At 41.5% G+C, this 18,585-nt stretch overlaps 1 protein-coding gene across 2 annotated transcripts; it reads left to right on the top strand.

The window, feature by feature from the left end:
• Positions 1 to 2,714: 2,714 nt before the first annotated feature.
• zc3h14 (zinc finger CCCH-type containing 14) lies at positions 2,715 to 11,597 on the top strand. Of its 2 annotated transcripts, none has more exons than XM_030722040.1 (17): positions 2,715 to 2,853; positions 3,192 to 3,234; positions 3,339 to 3,453; positions 3,555 to 3,595; positions 3,701 to 3,845; positions 5,011 to 5,314; positions 5,415 to 5,575; positions 5,789 to 5,889; positions 5,992 to 6,150; positions 6,560 to 6,628; positions 6,761 to 6,899; positions 8,612 to 8,814; positions 8,942 to 9,080; positions 9,192 to 9,334; positions 10,926 to 11,008; positions 11,098 to 11,204; positions 11,391 to 11,597. In XM_030722040.1, exons 1-17 carry the CDS (start codon positions 2,818 to 2,820, stop codon positions 11,392 to 11,394), a joined length of 1,992 nt encoding a protein of 663 aa, XP_030577900.1. In that variant the 5' UTR covers positions 2,715 to 2,817; the 3' UTR covers positions 11,395 to 11,597. The 2 variants fall into 2 exon arrangements, with proteins under 2 accessions (XP_030577900.1, XP_030577899.1); XM_030722039.1 differs by having other exon boundaries at positions 5,412 to 5,575.
• Positions 11,598 to 18,585: the final 6,988 nt, after the last annotated feature.

Below are 18,585 nucleotides of genomic sequence, written 5' to 3'. Positions count from 1 at the left end.
ATTTAGAATGAAAAATGTGATTATAAAAGCATAATCTTCATGTTTGTCCTTCTCTCTTAAGGTCTGTGATATCATACTGGGACACACCAGGGAGCGCTTTTCTTTCACAAACCACCTTGTTAGTGCCACACTCCTCCAGGGGGACAGATTTGAACAATACAACACAGCATTTCCTGAAGATGCACTGAGCAACACCTTAAAAGCCTATCCAGTGCTCAATCGAGGTAAGCTGAAGACAGAGCTTACTCTCATCTACAGCAAGGAAGAGTTCAAAGCCTGTTGTGGTGCTGTGGGCCTACTCCAGCTGTTTATGGAAAACAATCTAGAAGAAGTCTTTTCAGAAACTGTCACGCTCTTGAAGATCCTCATCACCACACCCATGACCACAGCAGAAGCTGAAAGGTGCTTTTCAACTCTGAAAAGAATCAAGACTTTTCTGAGAAACTCAGTGACTCAGGACAGGCTGAATGCATTGGCCATGTTGTCAATGGAGAAAAGACTAGTCACAGAGATGACTGACTTTAACAAGAATGTAATTGAGAAATTTGCAGGGCAGAAGGAAAGGAGGGCAAAATTCATGTTCATATAGTGCTATTTTTTAAGATTTGTTTTGTTTGTTTTTCATTTGTTTGTTTGTGTGCGCCCCCCTCAGTTTTTTTAGCACCAGCCGCCACTGATGAGAACACAAATGTTACTCCAGTCTAAATTTTAATCCTAATGAATGCACTCGGCTTGAATCTGTTATGTAGGACACAAACTGTGAAAGGCAATTTAAACACAGCTCTATTCTCCATGTCCTCCATAGTAGAGGGTGACTGTGCCTCCACCTAAACACAAACATGAGGATACTCAGGGGTTACAGTGGGATTCAGAAGGTGGTGGAGGAACCCTAAGATCAGCTGTAGTGGCTCTGCATGGGGAGAAGAATCACCTATTGTGAGCTGCAGTAAATGATGTTGGTGTGCAGGCTGTGATCAGCTGACCTGCTGCTGCTGCTCTGAGGTTTAATGCTCTGTGTGGATGAACTGAACTCACAAAGATGTAACCCAGAATTTCACAGCTATCTGAGCTGATCTCCATTCCTATTAATGTTTGATTCAGTGAATGAATCTCAGCATCAGCAGCTTTGATTCAAACTCATCTCTGCTACACTGATGTAACCTGTAACTCTGACCATGAACACAGCCTCTGTGCACCAACACAGAGCTTTACTGTAAATACAGTACAACAAGCTAACCTATTTATTACACACTAAACTGCAGTATTTTCGTACAATATTTGAATTACACAAAGTCAGCATACCTCAGTTTGTTTTGCACTCCTTACCTTTAATTCTAACCTCTCTTCTTCCTCTCCTGTCCTCTTTCTCCATCTCTGAGTGAACTTCTCTCTCTTTGCTCTCCCTGAAATACAACAGCTCTTCTTTTAGCTAGCAGACACACTGTGTGACAAACTGCACACACTTTGTGTGTTTGCTGATATTTGTTGAGTATTTAGAAACGTTGCATTTCCTGCCACACGTTACTCCCTTCATGCTCGCTCCTCTTCAGTAGCGCTAGCTAAGCTGTTTATGTGCCGCAGCGCAACTTACGGACTCGGTCCGGCCCGCTGTAACCCCTGATTATAGGGCTATAAATGAGACATTAATTATATGGGTTTACTATTTAATCCCTTTGTACCCGATAAGCCCCGGGGGATGGAGGATACGCCAGTACGATTGTCTCTTATCTGTTATTATTCCTCCGTTTAGGCTCAGATCGTTTGTTTGACTGCGCACTGACTGGAAATGCAAGCTTCTCCCTGACGTGTTAAAAAGTAACGAGTCTGTTTGAAAATGTAAGAAGTAGAAAGTACAGATACTTGTGTAAAAATGTAGGGAGTAAAAGTAAAAAGTACTGAGAAAAATAAATACTCAAGCAAAGTACAGATACCTAAAAAATCTACTTAAGTACAGTAACGAAGTATTTGTACTTCGTTACTTCCCACCTCTGAACACAGCAAAGTACCATCAACACTTTCCAGCTACAATACCACCTGAAAAGCATCTAATTAGAAACAGCTTATTTTTTTCAGAATGACAATATAATCCCAAAAACACTACCAATGGCTAGAAAAACACACAATGTATCTGTCATTTTGAGCCTGGACCTCAACATTATTGAAGCAGTGCGGGATCCGTGTATGTTTGCCTGTTTCAATAAATCACTGCACCCATTTTTCTAGTAACATATAAAGATACAAGAATAGCTCAAGACTTTTTGCTCTGTATTGTAAGCATTGTATCTGGTCTGGGTACTCCTAGACTTAGGACTTTATACATACTGTTTATACTGTTTGTGTGTCTGAGTACCATAATGTATAACAACTGAATAAACTAACTAAATGAACCAACTACTCTCCCTGGGAGAGTGTCCCAATGTAGACTGGTGAACATCCAGTTCTTTGACTTGCATTTTCCAGCTTCCTGCATCACTACAATGCATCTTTTACATCTTGTGAGAGGTGTTGTGATTGAGGCACGGTTCACCCCAGCCAGTTTCTTCTTAGATGAGCAGCAATTGTATACTTTCCATCTCATTTCCTTAAGTGGAGCGTCTGATTCCCAGTAAGTAGTTATTGGTACACAGTTTTACTTACTTTTTTCCAGCCTCCACTGAGAGTGATTACTCTACATGCAGACCACATTTTTTTTGTCCCTGCTCGGCTACCTCCAGCTGTCACGTGATTCAACGTCACATTTATCCCTGGTGTTTAGCGGTGCAGCTGGAAAAACAGTTGCCTCTTTTATAACTAATTTGCTTGATTTAAAGAACAGCAATGGAAATTGGTACTGAAATTAGCAAGAAAATAAGGGTGAGTAAGAGTACGGATGGAGTTTTAGTACCCTGTGTGGTTAGCGTTAGCGTAACAAAGGCGCTGCAAGCTAACACTGGCTCGCTAGCTTAAATGTATCAGGCTAGCCGAACTTATTTTTATTTTCAAGGCCACGCGATTGTTGCCTCTCTCGGTAACGTGTCCAGCAGGCAGCGTCATAGACTCCTTAATTTATTTTCGATTTTGACATCTTCCGTAGTGTGAGTGCTATGTTGGGTTAACTATGGTGTTGTTAATGAATGATGATAGCGTAGCTAGCATGCTATCTAGAATTTGTTTAAATAACATCTTCCGGTTGTGCGTTTAATCTGTTCCAGGCTGCTATCAAAGGGAAACTTCAGGAGCTTGGTGCATATATTGGTACGTGAATGAAGTTCAGTGATTGCCTCTGGACAGCAGCTACCTTTTTTTTTTTTTTTTTTAACTTGTTTTACACGGTGTATGTGTTTTATTTTTCTTTTCAGATGAAGAGCTCCCAGATTATATTATGGTTATGGTGGCAAACAAGAAAACCTCCCAACAGATGGCTGACGATCTCTCTCTTTTCCTTGGAAACAACACGATTAAGTTCACAACCTGGTGCGATCTAATTATTAATGCTTTGTGTTTATTTGTCTTGTTTGTAAAATGTGAAAGATGCACCTTTTTGCCTTAATTTAAATTTATTCCTTCATTTTCAGGCTGCATGGTGTTTTGGAGAAATTAAGATCAGTTGCAGCAGGTAAGCCTCCCCAGCATTGAATACATCTCTGCACTTTTTAACAGAAATGGTAAGTTTGTCTTTTTTGTGAACATGTGTGGCTCATGTTTTTTTTGGTTATTTTAGAGCCTGCATCCCTCAAGCAACTGCAGTCTGACAGTGGTACTGCGAGTGGGAAGAGCCGATCAGCTGTAGGTGAAAACGGCCAAGCAGAGGAGTTACGAGGAGATAGGATGGAAGCCCGTGTGTCCAGCTCTGCACATGAAAGCAGGTACCTGCCTTGTCTCAGGTTGCCCCCTAACAGTGCAATGTTGATCAATTAGAAAACCCTTAGATGAACCTGATCAGTCAAGGGAAAACATGTTTATAAGACTGATCCCTGTACTTACCAGGTGGTAATTACTTACATCAGACCAAAAAAAAAAAAATCCAAAGGGTGAGATCACTTGATGAACCCTGGGTCCTTTGCAGGGAAACGTACCTATTATTTAACAAACTTAAGCAGGACTTATCATAATATTAACCTTAGGATGTGGTGCAGTAAATCTAGAGTAAAAATAGGACAACAACTTCATTGTGACTAAACAGTGATGCAGTTACTGCAGAAATTACTGTACTGTAGCAACTGCATCACTGTTTGCGGAAGAATTTCTGTTTTAAATTTATTAGGATTTATTAGCTCTATTAGGCTGGCCTGATTATAAGTAGTTAATTTGGGTTGCGGGGGTGTAGTGTGAATTTTAATTTGCACATGTAGAAGGCAACAGATTGGCAGATTTTGATGAATTATCACATTTAATTGCTGTATATCACAAACAGATTACATGTCATTGCCAGCTCCAATCAGTCATAAACTGATAACAGACTGACTCCGTCTTACTGCCGTTTTATCTCCTTCTTGATGCATTGCAGTCACTTTGAAGACGGCAACTGACTGTAGGTAGTCTCATACCTGGGTTTTGTCTTTAAAAAAAAAAAGACATTTCAGGAGCAACAAGATCACAAGTTCATTGCACATGGTTGCGATAATTCTGCTCATGTGGAGGTCTCCAGCCACTATTTTTCCTAGTGTGACTGGAGCAGTAGCCAGTCTTTGACAGGTGTTGTTAATGGCGGCTCACGTCTTCCATGCGTTTGTAGAGTTTATACTGTAAGATCATTGTTTTTTTTGTTTTTTTTTTTAATCATTTAAACCAATGATGATGGTGTTACTTATATTAGTCTTGGCACTGGAACACAAAACATGTTCTGATTTCCCCCCCAAAAAGTATATATTTAAGTAATGAAATTATTAAATGTCTGCTTACCACAAACACTAGTCAACAAAAAAGTAGTTGGTCAAGGCAGACCCGGATGTGTCTGTGTGGTTGTATTTCTTGTTTGTTTCCTTTTAGTGAGGAAAAAAAACACACAAATATTCCTTTGTTTGTTATTAGGAGGGGATCCTTGGAAAAGGGTTCTTCTCGGCTTTCCTCCAGTGTTAAGCCCCTGATGGAGCCACTCCCATCAGAGGCTGTTATTGACATCAAACCAGAGATGGATGATGACCTCATCGCAGATGAGCCTTTAGAAATCAGCACCAACCACAGTCGTACACACGGAGCAGCTAGTAGACACAGCGCTGAAATCTATAGACCTGGCCAGGGCCAATTCACATCATTAAGCTCTGTGGAAGCATCCTCTCAGACTAGGCAGCAGGCCAGCAGAACCAGCAGAACCTCCAGAACTGGATCCACCAAGGTATTATGAAAGTACTTATGGTCACTTTCTGTTGACAGCATATTAGATTTGTGTGGATAATGATGTATAGTAATAATTTCTTGCTTTCACTGTTCAGCAGGAAGAGTTTTCAAGGAAGCGGAAGGCACCAGTAGCAAGTTCTGTTATACGAGTGAACCGAGAAGCAGACGAGGACAGCGATGATGTGGACGAAGAGGACACCAGCTACGGTGCCAGAGGCCTCTCCAGTAGAGTGTCCCTCCCCTCCAAACCAGAACGGAAGTCAGTATTAACACTGTATATCATATTAGCGTCCAGGTTTGGTTTATATTGTGGAAACCAAGGGGCGAGTCAGGTAACATTTTTTTCTGCCTCATGGTTCTTTTATTTACGGGACTTGTGTGTACTCAAACCACAGGTGTGTTTTCTTGTGAGTCACATGTAATTGATACTGTTTCCTGGGCTCTAACAGTTTTGAGGTTTGTATTGTTTCAGACCTACTCTCCCACCAGCCAAGCAAGCCAACAGAAATCTGATACTGAAAGCCATCTCTGAGGCACAGGACTCAATCACCAAAACGACTACCTACCCAACAAGTGCGTTCCCACTGTTGTACATTAAACCACATACATCCTGTAAGTTAGCCTGAATTTCTATTGTTGTTTCTATCGTTCTCTTACGTTGACCTTTCTCTACAGTACCACAGAGACAGACTGTTCCCGTGGCACCTCGTACTCGTCTGGCCAGCAGTGAGGAGATGACTGCAGCCATCCAGCTTGTCCAGGAGCACCTTCATAGCCTGACCCCCCGGATGCAGGCCTACGCTGCCACAGATCTCCCTCCCTCCAGAATGCCTGGTATGTATCGAGTTTCATATGCACAGGTTGAAACACCCACTTTTAGCACTAGCTTTAATGTCACTGCAACATCACGTGGTCTCATGAACTCTCAAGTATATGTCTGTTTGCAACCTATGTCTCATATTTTGTAGCTCGAAGAACAGAAGACCATAATTTAGTGTTTTTCATGTACATTTTGTGAATGTCACAAGCCTGTGTGGTTGGAATATGGATGTATATGACAAAACTATGGAATGTGTAGTAGAGCATAATAATAAAAGAATGTGGTTTGTTTTGACTGTCGCAGGCAAATAAAGATTAAAAAGTGTTACATTGTGAGGTTCTCTAAGTGCTCCTGGTGTATAGTCTGGTGTTTTTAATTGTCACCTGCATATACTCAAATGTTTTTTGTTTTTTTTCCTACCAGCTCCAACCAGATCTTTGGCATCACGGCTGCAGTTGGAGAACAATAATAGAAGAGAGCAGAATGAATATGGTGAGTCTCAGGCAGTTTAAGACAGATTATTTCCAAATGAAATGGCACATAACTTAAAAAAATTTCAAAATTATCATCCAAAGATGTTTAATATCTGGAAATTCTGTTTACACATTTGTTTCATGCCTCTAGGTATAGAGGTCACTGCAGGCAGTGAAGTGAAGACCTTTGATACGCGTTCCTTCATAATGAGTAGACCGCAAGTGGGAGAATCTCCAGTTGGAAATCAGCAGCAAGTCCTGTCTGCTCTACCACGCACCGTCCAAGCCAGGTACACACACACACACACACACACACACACACACACACACACACACATTACTGTATCTGTATGTTTTCTGACCTGGGACCTGTACTACAAAGCAAGTTCATCTGATTTTTACAAATCAAGATAGAACTGTAATATGAATATATAAACATATAAAATAGGGATCTGTGCGATTACTCGACTAGCCGACTAGTCGTCGCTATTGTTACTAGTTGGTACCAGACGTACTAGTCGGTTAGCCTAATTATTAAGGTTTTAATTAACCCAGTGCTGGTAAAGGTTTGTCCTGAATGTTATGCAGCCATCTGCCACCAGATGGAGCTGCAGCCCTTATATCGTTATAGAAAAATGCCATAATGTAAGCGCACCTCCAAAGAAACACCCTTCCTCCCTGCAGTTCTATTTTGTACAAAGAAGCGAGAAAATTAGTGGGACAAATGTGTTTGCGCCTTAAAAACACTGAGAGTAGGACCCAGGAGGGAAAAAAGTGCCAGATTTATATGTTTTTGTTGTCCGACACAGCATGTCTAACACCGAAACATGACTGAAAGGTAATTAACACGCATCTGCACAGGTATAAACACAGTATGTCATAGCAGCTGAAGTCTGAATCAGGGGTAAGCTGGACGAGGAGGCTGGGCGAGGGGCAGGTCTGGGCTCCACTGATGCCGGATAAGAGGAAGAAAATAGATGGATGTGTGTATTGTTTTGATGTGTGTCATGAATTGTAGAGTAACAAGCATTGTTGATAATGTGCGGCACATTTTTAAGTCGCAATTCATTCATTTCTCGGATGTTATTTTCTCATATTCAATAATGCGTGAACATCGTTTTCATATTCTTCACTGTTTGGAGTATAACGTGCAGTGTTCATAATGCACGATGCGCAGTGCCGTACAGTTAAGCAGCATTTAAAGTGCGATTCATCATAGAACGTAATTAATGGTTTCAAATGCCTTTGTTTAGACAGCTTTTGACATTGTCCATTAAACAGGCAAAACATTTTATTTTATATCTGAGTGTTTCTTAGTTTTAGACTAGACGGTTAGTCTAATTTTTTTCCCCTTGTTTAGTTAACTATTAAATTAGTCGCCAAGAACATCCCTAATATAAAATGTGAAGAGGTTAAACCTACAATACAGACTGAAAACGCCACAGCTGCAGCAGATAAAGCAGTGGTGTGAGTGTGCAAGAGAGAAAAAGCAGCTCACAGCATTTTGGTATTAGAAATGCTGTGTGAATGTGTGTTTACTTTCAGCACTTTGGTCAGTAAAACTGGACAAGATCTTCTATAATAATAAAGTTTAACCTTTTTGAATCCTTGAAAGAAAGCCAGCAAAAAAAAAAATGTGTAAGTTAACAGACTTCTCAGTATCACAGGTCTATCATTAAGACACAGCAGAATCTGATGATTATAATTTGAATATTTCATTAAATTACTGTTTAAAACACAGTTTTAGTTTTTATTCTTTCACCAGGTGGTGTTTAACGGTCTGAGAGTAAACAATAAATATAAAAACAGAAATTATGTAATCCGCAGCAAGCAGAAAACCACCTTTGTAATACAGAAAACCCAGGGTTAAATTAAGTTATCTGATTAAGATGTAGTCCTGCTTTTTAGTACAGGCCTCTGTCCTTGTATAAATAAGGACAAGTTTGTGCCATTGCTGGCTTGTCATAAGTTTTGTCTGTTCTGCTTTTCTGACTTACATTAGCAAAGAGAGAGGCGACTCTGCCAGCCCGAAGTTCATAGTGACATTAGATGGGGTACCAAGCCCGCTGGGTAACCTTGCAGAGTGTGACATTGACCTGGATGAGGTGAGGCCACCTGTAAACGTCACTGAGGCAGCCAGCCATGCCCACAGAGAGCCCAAAGTCAGCGTCCTTCAGAGGCTACAGGGAGGGGTCACCTCAGAAGGTCTGTGGACTCAGCAGAGTTACTAAAGTGATCAGGAACTTCATTTTTGTGCTGTATTTTAAAGCACAGGTTACTGTAAACTTAGAGAGCTTTAACCTGTTAGTCCTATCATTTTATCATTTGACAGATGAGATGATGGACATTGAAATGGCAGAGGAGAATGCTGTCCCTTTGAAAAAACAAAAGGTCATGGAGCGCTGCAAGTTCTGGCCAGTGTGCAAAAGTGGAGATGAGTGTCTGTACCATCACCCAACAACACAGTGCAAGTGAGTAGCTGTGTTAAAAACAGGAAGAATTATTGTTGTGATGTCTTTATATTATTATTATTATTATTTTGTCATTATTCATGATTAAATGCATTTGTTTTTTTCCTTAAGGACTTTTCCCAACTGCAAATTTGGGGATAAATGCCTTTTTGTGCATCCAAATTGTAAATACGACGCAAGGTGTACAAAACCAGACTGTCCCTTCACTCATGTGAGCCGCAGAAGCACGGCTCCTCCTCCTCCACCCAGACCAGGTACACTCTCATAACCTTTTATAACTAAACACTCACCAGCTCAGCCTCTGCTGAGTTTTCTTCTATTCATTTTATACCAAAGGACTGATGAGATTCTGACACAGTTCTATGAGGTTGATAAGCAGCTTAAATATTTTCAGTCATTGTGGATCCACAGCAGATAGATCTGCAGGTGCAGATAGAAAGTAATTATAACCTGTTTAATGTTAGCAGGTCAAGAATGCATTGATACCTTTTACTTATGTAAAACAGTTGAACCTTCAACCAATTTAGTTGCGTCATGCTTAATAAAGCAGACTTAACCTGAATGATACAGATCTTAGGCTACATTCACACTGCAGCCTGAAGTGACCCAATTCCGATTTTCTGTGAAATCTGATTTTTTTTTTTTTTTGCGTGGTTGTTCACATTTTTAAATGTGAACGAACTTGAAAGTTTCCCGCATGCGTAGTAGAGGACGCGATAACGTCACATGTAGCAAGCGTGCTCAATGTTTGCGGAAGTCACACATTTTCCTTCCCGCGACCACGTAATGGGACGCAGAATAGTGAGTATCAATGACGTGCAGGTCGGATAAATGCGACCTGGCCGTACACACACAGGTCGCATTTGAAAAGATCAGATTCGTATCGGAATACAGGTCGCATGAGGGCAAAAACATCGGATTTGGGTCACTTCAGGCTGCAGTGTGAACGTAGCCTTAGATCTTTGCCAGGGTAATCAAGAAATATGTCATAGATAATCTGTTTATCAAGTTGGTGTGTGTCAGTAAGGTCTGTGAGCATCATGCAGAGGAGATCTTTGTCAAGTGCATTGATCTGTCTCTGATGACCTGTGGGTCTCGGCTCAGACATCTCACATTTATGTCTATGGAAATCCCAGCGCTTTTTATCTGATTAACCAAGATAAGCTGGGGCCTCGCTGTTCCCCTTTAGACTAAAGGTGAAAGTGTGTGTTTGGCTTATCAGAAAGAGGGTACAAAAGTTTAAGTGCTCCCTGTGAGAGGATGGCCTTCAGAACTAGGTGACAGTACATTTGGTTAATCTGCCTATTCATCTCTATTCTCCTTGGTGTCAAGCTGATTTGACATCTAAGTCTCCTGGAGTTGCGTTCCCATGTGAGTTCAAAAGTTGTCTCACAAAAATTTTACAGCAGTCATTGTCAGTAGTTGAATGCTTCACTGTTTTCTTTTTTCATTTCATAATGTCCATGATTTACATTACCACCAAAAATCCTCTATAGCTTAGAAAATAATACATCATTATTCATCAACATGATTTATTATTAGTGATTCTCAAAGACATTTAATCTTACACTACAGTTTCTAAAGATGACCGATCAAAAGTCAGCTGCTATAAATGATAACTCCATAATAAGTTTGGTAAAAGATGTGAAGTTGTCGTATTATGTCCTATCTCTCATTCACCCTGACCTCCAGCAACATCCCCATCTGCTTCAGAAATTCAAATGATCATGGACCATTATCCCCAAAGGTTCTGTGTGACAGCGTTATTGTGTAACTGTAGGAGTCCCGCGTTTCTAAACTCTGGTGATCTTCCTAACATGCTCCGCCTTGACTTTGTGTTCACAGCAGTGCAGCCAGTTCAGCCTACCAGCGTCTGTCGCTTCTTCCCAGAGTGCAAGAAGATGGACTGTCCGTTTTATCATCCCAAGGTAAAAACACTGCATCAGGGCAGTTTTAGTACAAAACAGATTCATTGCTTTCAGATTCCCAGGAAATCTCATTTTGCTCTTCTTTACAGCCTTGTCGCTTTGCGGCGCTGTGTAAGCGAGCTGGATGTACCTTCTACCACCCGACCACATCTGTGCCACCAAGGCATGCCCTCAAGTGGACAAAAGCACAGAGCAGGTGAACAGATGGGGCTAAAGCCAACGCACATAATATTGAATTGTTAGCATGTGGATAATAGTATCACATGCCTGACAAAAGATGCTTCCAGTTAAAACCACAATAGTAGTATTGTGTGTTTAATGTGATATTGTAAGAATTCCAGCATATGTTGGTACTTAATAAACTCTGTTTTCTCTCTCGCAGCTAATAAAGTCCAGAGATTGTGGCAGAAGCCCGATGGTGAAACTGTGGAAGGTCTTTGTGTCTGTGGGCTGTCATCATTTCATTTACCTAATCTTCTCTTTTCATTTTAATGTATTGTTTGGAGTGATTCTTTTTTTTTTTAAATTTAAGAGTCAAGTTTTTCTGGGTCATGACCTCAAAATAAATACTTCAGAGTTATTTCAAAAACTCTTTCTTGTCATCATTTTTCTCATGTTCTTCATGTGTTTAGTGGGACAGTGACATGATCAGTTTTTAACTGAAGGTAAGTCAGGAAGGATGACTGGTCATTAGAGCTTTGGTTTTATAAAAGATCAGATATGAGTAATGCAGTAGCTTACACTGAAAAATTATGAAACACTAACATATCTGACCTCTCATCAAAATTCTGTGCAAGTGACCAATGACTGGAAAATACACTGCTCAAAAAAATTTAAAAACTCTCTGAAAACATCACCCTGTAAAAGTGACAAAATGATGCAGCAGGCTAGTTTCACTGCAGCAACTCAAATTGGTGCTCAGTAGTTTGAATGGCCCCCATGTCTGTGTGCATCCCTGCCAATGGTGGGGCATGCCCCTAATGATTTGATGGATGGTGTCCTGGGGGATCTCATCCCAGATCTTGACCAGGGCATCACTAAGCTCCAGTGCAATCTGGGGGTGTCGGATGGACCAAAACATAATGTCCCAGAGATGTTCAATTGGATTTAGTGTGGGAGCCAGCCATTGGTATCAATTCCTTCATCGTACAGGAACTGCCTCCATACTCTCATCACGTGAGGCCGCACATTGTCGTGCACCAGGAGGAATCCACAACCCACTGCACCAGCGTAGGGTCTGACAATGGCTCCAAGGATTTCATCCCAATACCTATTGGCAGTCGGTGCCGTTGTCTAGCCTGTAGAGCTCTGTGTCCCCCTCCATGGATATACTGACCCATTGCCAAATTATTAATGCTGAACAATATTACAGGCAGTATAATGTTCTCCACAGCTTCCCCCAACACTTTCACGTCTATCACATGTGCTCAGGGTGAACCTGCTCTCATCTTTGAAAAGCACAGGGTGCCAGTGGTGGACCTGCCAACTCTGGTAATTTATGGCAAATGCCAGTCTGGCTTCAGTAGTGACACTGACCATAGCCAAATGCAAAACTAGTTCAAAAACAGAAAAGATGAGGGGGAAAAATGTGAGTGGCTTCCACCTGTAAAACTATTCCTGTTTTTTCTGGGTTGCTCCTCTCGTGCACCTGTTGTTAATTTCATTAACACCAAAACAGCTAAAAAACTGATTAACCCCCCTCTGCTACTTAACTGACCAGATCAATATTCCAGAAGTTTAACTGACTTGATGCTGAACCCTGATCAAAAAGTGTTGCCTTATTAATGATTATCAGTATATACACATACAGTCACTGAGCCACACTAAGTGCCTAAGAAGCCTTCAACACAGCAGCTGTATGTAATAACTACTACAGCCTTCTAAAATGTGAAAATACAGCCACTTACTAACAATCTTTTAAACACAGAAATAGCCACAAATGTATTCTTACTCACTGGTAACTATATGCAGTTTAAAAACAACAACTTTGTACATTTAATAATAATTTGAGGCCTTGGGTTTTTCAGCCTGCGTTATATCAGGATGGAGGAATACAAGTGGAGTTGGAACAGTGGGGATATTCTGTGTGATTAGTTTATTTCTCGTGTAAAATCTGTTCCTGGAGTTCTTTCACAAATTACAGGAGACACTCGGACAGCAGTCTGGGAGCCCTCGGGCTCCTCTACTGAGCGGTGCATATTCATATGCAGATATCTGTTTATAAAGAGTAACTGTGCTTTCAAGGTAACTATTAGAAAACTAGAAGAAACAAAAGCCTGCTGAATTTGGTTTAAACCGTAAGGAACGTCCGCTGTCTCAAATTCAAAGCGTCTGTATTGATGTAGAGGTTGATTTCTGATTGTTGAAGGCGAGCTGACTAAACTGTGATACTGGGGCTTAAAACTGGCGACTCATAAATGCAGAAACATGACATTTTCGACAGCGGGATTCTCTGCCGTAAATCCACACACATTTGGGGTAAATCTTTATCAGCTGAAGTTGTTTCCGTCACTGCCCCGTCTTCCTGATGACGTCACATGACTCATAGTTAAAAGCTCTGTGAGTGAGGTTGCTTCTCGCCGGGTGCGGTGGCGCGCGCCTGTAATCCAAGCTACCGGGAGGCTGAGGCTGGCGGATCGTTTGAGCTCAGGAGCTCTGAGCTGCAGCGGACTATGCCGATCGGGTGTCCGCGCTAAGTTCGGTATCGATATGGTGCTCCTGGGGGAGCCCGGGATCACCAGGTCGCCTAAGGAGGGGTGCACCGGCCCAGGTCGGGAACGGAGCAGGTCAAAGCCCCCGTGCCGCTCAGTAGTGGGATCGCGCCTGTGAATAGACGCTGCAGTGCAGCCTTAGCAACACAGCGAGACCCAGTCTTTTTAAACTACTCACACAACACACACCATCATTATATCTGTCTCTGCGTCACACAGCAGCCTCATCACCCCTTTTTTGTCTTCTTAATTCACGTCAAAAACACTCACAAACCTGCTGCCCTGCTTGTCCCACACCACCTCCACCTGAAATATAGCTGCAACTACATCCTCCACCCTAAATGCTTTTGCCGCCCCGCAGGTGGAGACAAACTCAAACTCTAAAGATTATTCTGGTAACGTTTTGTCTAGTTGAACTGCAGCACCAGTTCAAATGAGGGAAAACAACACAAAATAGAGTCCTCCGTAAATATAACTTAATTCTAGTATTTGCAGCTTATAGTCGCAGGTTTAAAAGATCTCTTGCAGTGGCGGATCTAGGATTTTTCTGAGGGGCCTCAGGCATCAAGGGGCCACAGTATTCATAGAGGGGCCAAGTATTTGTGGTAGATGTGGTGATATACAGAGCAATAAAAATTAAAGCCATTACATTAAAGTTACAGTAAATCTTATCACCATGAGGTGTAAGAATTCAGTGAACTTATATGCTGTTTCACTAAATAACAATATCAGACATTTCATGGATTACAGCATTAAATGTTGTTGCTCTCCCTAAATGATTTCTGACCTGATGAAAAGGGACTGGAGGTGCTCTGCTCTGGACCAGCCTCTGGTCTACTGTGTCCTGCTACCCTCTCCCTCCTCTCACCCTGCTCATTTTCAGCTGGCAGACTCACTCTGCTCAAAAACTGCTGAATTCCCACCTGAGACTGACCCTTTCTTTTCGTATTCTTCTCTGTCACTGCCAAACATTATAGTTAATGTTAACACACAAATGCAAATTACAAAGAAGTACATGAATTAGTAAAATGTTAACATTCATGTCCAAACACAAGTAGGGCCTTAGTTAACATTACTCTTAACTAACTTTGCTTCTTACTTTAATGTTTATCAGACTTGCGCTGTGACAGCTGTGAGTAAAAAGGGATTTATGACTTATCATTACCAACAAACTCCTCAAACTGGCATCGGTTGTCGGTTAAAAAACTTTCTCCATGAGATCGTTCAAATCTTTTTCTTCAGTAAGCTTTATTCACGCTGGACATTCCTATTTGGCTCATTAGTGCTACTGGTGTTTCGGCATGGAATTGCATCCACCTATAATTTGATCCTCGTTCTCGGACAAAGGACAGATGAGTGACAGGACAGGGGCACTTCAGGGGGCCAATCAGATTTCAGATGGGGCCAATGCCCCTGTGGCCCCGCCCCTGTCGTCTTGAAACGACAGTCGCCTCAAGGTGCTGTATACTGTAAGGTAAAGCTCGCACAATATCTGGAGAAACCCCCAACAATTAACAACCTCCATTAGCAAGCACTTTGCGACAGTGGGAAGGAAACACTCCCCTTTAACAGGAAGAACCCAACAGTAGAATCCCCTGTCAGGGAGGGGCAACCATCTGCCGCGACCGGTTAGGAGACAAAACAGACTGAGGCAGAAAGAAGAGAAAACTTTAATGACATGTAGCAGTGGTATATAAACAAGTGGGGCGTGAAAAGAGGTGAGAGGAGAAGAAGTGCGCAATTCATCACACGAAGCCCAGCGGCAGTGTGAGACTACAGCAGTATAACTGAGGGATGGTTCGGGGTCACGTGATCCAGCCTTAACTATAAGCTTTATCCAAAAGGAAAAATATTTTATCGTAAGCAGAGCTTTTTGATATCTGACAGATTACAGTTTTGTTCAGTTGGCCTTGGTAATCTGCCTCATGACCTACCAGTGACTGTTTTATGTTTTTTTTTTTTTTTTCGTCTTCGCTGTAAGATTCTGTACCTGATGACGTCACATCAGTCTTAGTTAAAAGCTCTGTGAATGAGGGTGCTTCTCGCCGGGTGCGGTGGCGCGCGCCTGTAATCCAAGCTACTGGGAGGCTGAGGCTGGCGGATCGTTTGAGCTCAGGAGCTCTGAGCTGCAGCGGACTATGCCGATCGGGTGTCCGCACTAAGTTCGGTATCGATATGGTGCTCCTGGGGGAGCCCGGGATCACCAGGTCGCCTAAGGAGGGGTGCACCGGCCCAGGTCGGGAACGGAGCAGGTCAAAGCCCCCGTGCCGCTCAGTAGTGGGATCGCGCCTGTGAATAGACGCTGCAGTGCAGCCTGAGCAACACAGCGTGACCCAGTCTTTTTAACCTACTCACACAACACATTCCATCATTATATGTGATTATTTTATTTTTTATTTTTTTTCCCCATCGCACATGAGCTTCATCGTCCCTTCTTTTGTCTCACAAACCAGCCGCTCTCTTTGTCCCACACCACCTCCACCTGGAGGACAGCTGAAACTATCACTACTGATTTCAGTTAAAGAACTGGCTAACAGATTAGGTTCATTCAAAAGATAAATAGTGACAGTGACGTAAATAGTGTGCAAGAACAAATGTATTTCTTTCTTTCTTTCTTTAGTAATTACCCTAATTGATAATATTCTTATCCGCACTGCTTTCATTTCAAATCAAAATGACTGGCAATCCTTAGAGTCAGATTCCAACAGGAGGAAGTGATTATACCAACTTGTGATTTCACTTGCCACGCTGATGCACAGTAGTTATGACAGATGAAAATTTACAATATTTGAGCACCAACTTTTAGGAAGTTCTTCATTTATAATATTGCCTCATGATTAAATGAAGCAATGTGTCAAAAAAAAATTACAACATTTCACGACTTGGGATCATTAAAACACTGAACAACCTTGGGAATATGTAGTATTGCAGTATAGGTCACACCTGCATAACACAAAAACTCAGAAAGAGCAGGCCAAATATATATATATATATATTTAAATATAGTGCTTATTAGAAACCTCCCACGGTCATTTCCAAGGAAGGGAGACCACATTTGAGGGCAGCACAGTTTGCATTTTAAATAAATGGCCTGTTTGGGTTTTTCCAAGTAAGGGAGTCCTGATGAAGAGGAGTGAGTATTGTTTAAAGTAATTAAAATTCATCAAAACCATACTTATGAGCTGTCACTTTTTTTTTTTTAACGAAATCTTACTCACGGTGGATGTTATGTGATCAACTGTGCAAAGCTTGAGCTTAATTGTCGCTGATAATAAGCACTGCCGAGCCTTTTACTACTTCTGTGAGCCTGACTGAGCAGCAGAATTACAAAAGAGAGCAAATTTAAAAAAAACCTTGACAATTCAAACAACCAACAGTTATAAAGGTATTTCTAAAGCTGTTGCACATTTTGAAATTGTTCACTGTACATTTTAAAGGTGATATGATGAGATTTTGGTATTTTTGAGCAGCCCCACACTTCCAGCAATGTTAGGTCATTTAAGGTGTGGGCTGTACTGCGTCCAAGCTGTGAAAACTATCTTTATACTAAAATGTGTGTATCCTGGCTTAAGCAGAATTTGACAAAGCAGCTTTCCTCCTTTCGTTCTCTCTCTCTCTCTCTCTCTCTCTTTTGCAGCCTCAACTCTTTTGGACAGCGTTAAATGCCAAGTATTAGAAATGTCTGCCCTTGCCCAAGCTCTTCAAAATTCCTGTGATGGTGGAACATGTTTTTGTGTGGGAGGACTGTTCTGCCAAGCAAAGCTGTTTTAGTCCTGATTCTTTTTTTTTTTTTTTCTGTTTCTTTTTTTTTCTTCTTCTCACAAGAAAATCTTGTTCTTGCACGACCAAATGCTGTCTCGTGATGGGGGGCAAACAAGAAAAAGGACTAATGAGTGAAGGGCGCCGCGACCTTAAAAAGGTCAAAAACCTCACTTTGAGATGGATTGTGTTGGACACTGAAACAAAAGTGCAAGTGTGAGTTTTCTGTTCAGCATTACAGTAATAGCCTATAGCATGAAAAAAAAAAAAAAATACTTCCAGTATGTTCCCCCTCCTCAAATTGTAAATTTTCACGAAGATCCCCCACTCTTCACACAGAAATATATCAGTTTAGAGTAAAAGACTATGACAGATTTGTGAGTGGGGCTTTGGGGAGCCCCTTGGGCATTTCTCATTGCCAGCACGCTTGAGAACACTACCTATTTTGCAGCTGGTGCGTTGCAAGCAAGAAAGTGTAGTACAGTTCTGGAAATTACCATGAAGCATGTGTAAATACTCACAGCCTAGTCATCCATGTGGAGTTTTGGGATGCAGTCTCTTGAGGATGAAATTGAAACATAGTAATATGTGGGGCTGTTAAAAAAAAAAAAGAGGAAGCCTTTGATGCCTGTTTAACACACATGTAACCCCCCCCCCCCCCCCCCCCCCCATCCCCACTATACACGCATAATCACACTTGAAACAATATTTATACATAGATTAATCTGTTATTTTGGGAGAAATTCACAATTTATTTCAGTTGTGCGGCTTCCAAAGAAAAACAAAAAGAAACACAATTTGTTTTTATGTTTTGGCACATAGGTGAGTGTAATTGTGAGGCTGTGAACGTCCACTGACATGTAAAAGTGTGAGTTAGACTCTGTGTATGTTCTTTTTCTGGAGTTTACACAATTGCCTTGTTCGCGTCAACTTTCCAACAGACATGTGACTTCCAGTCTAGTGCAACTTACCAGAAACCACATCAGTACAGCTAATTAGGCAGACAGCTAGTATCAGAGAGAGAGAAAGAGAGAGAGAGAGAGAGAGAGAGAGAGAGAAAAGAGGAGGGACAGAGCAGCAAAGAAAAGAGGGAAGAAAGAGACTCGG

Source organism: Archocentrus centrarchus, chromosome 24, assembly GCF_007364275.1.
Source record: "Archocentrus centrarchus isolate MPI-CPG fArcCen1 chromosome 24, fArcCen1, whole genome shotgun sequence".
NCBI lineage: Eukaryota > Metazoa > Chordata > Actinopteri > Cichliformes > Cichlidae > Archocentrus > Archocentrus centrarchus.
Note: the sequence above shows the minus strand (reverse complement) of the source record. Positions and strands in the feature narration are given on the sequence as shown.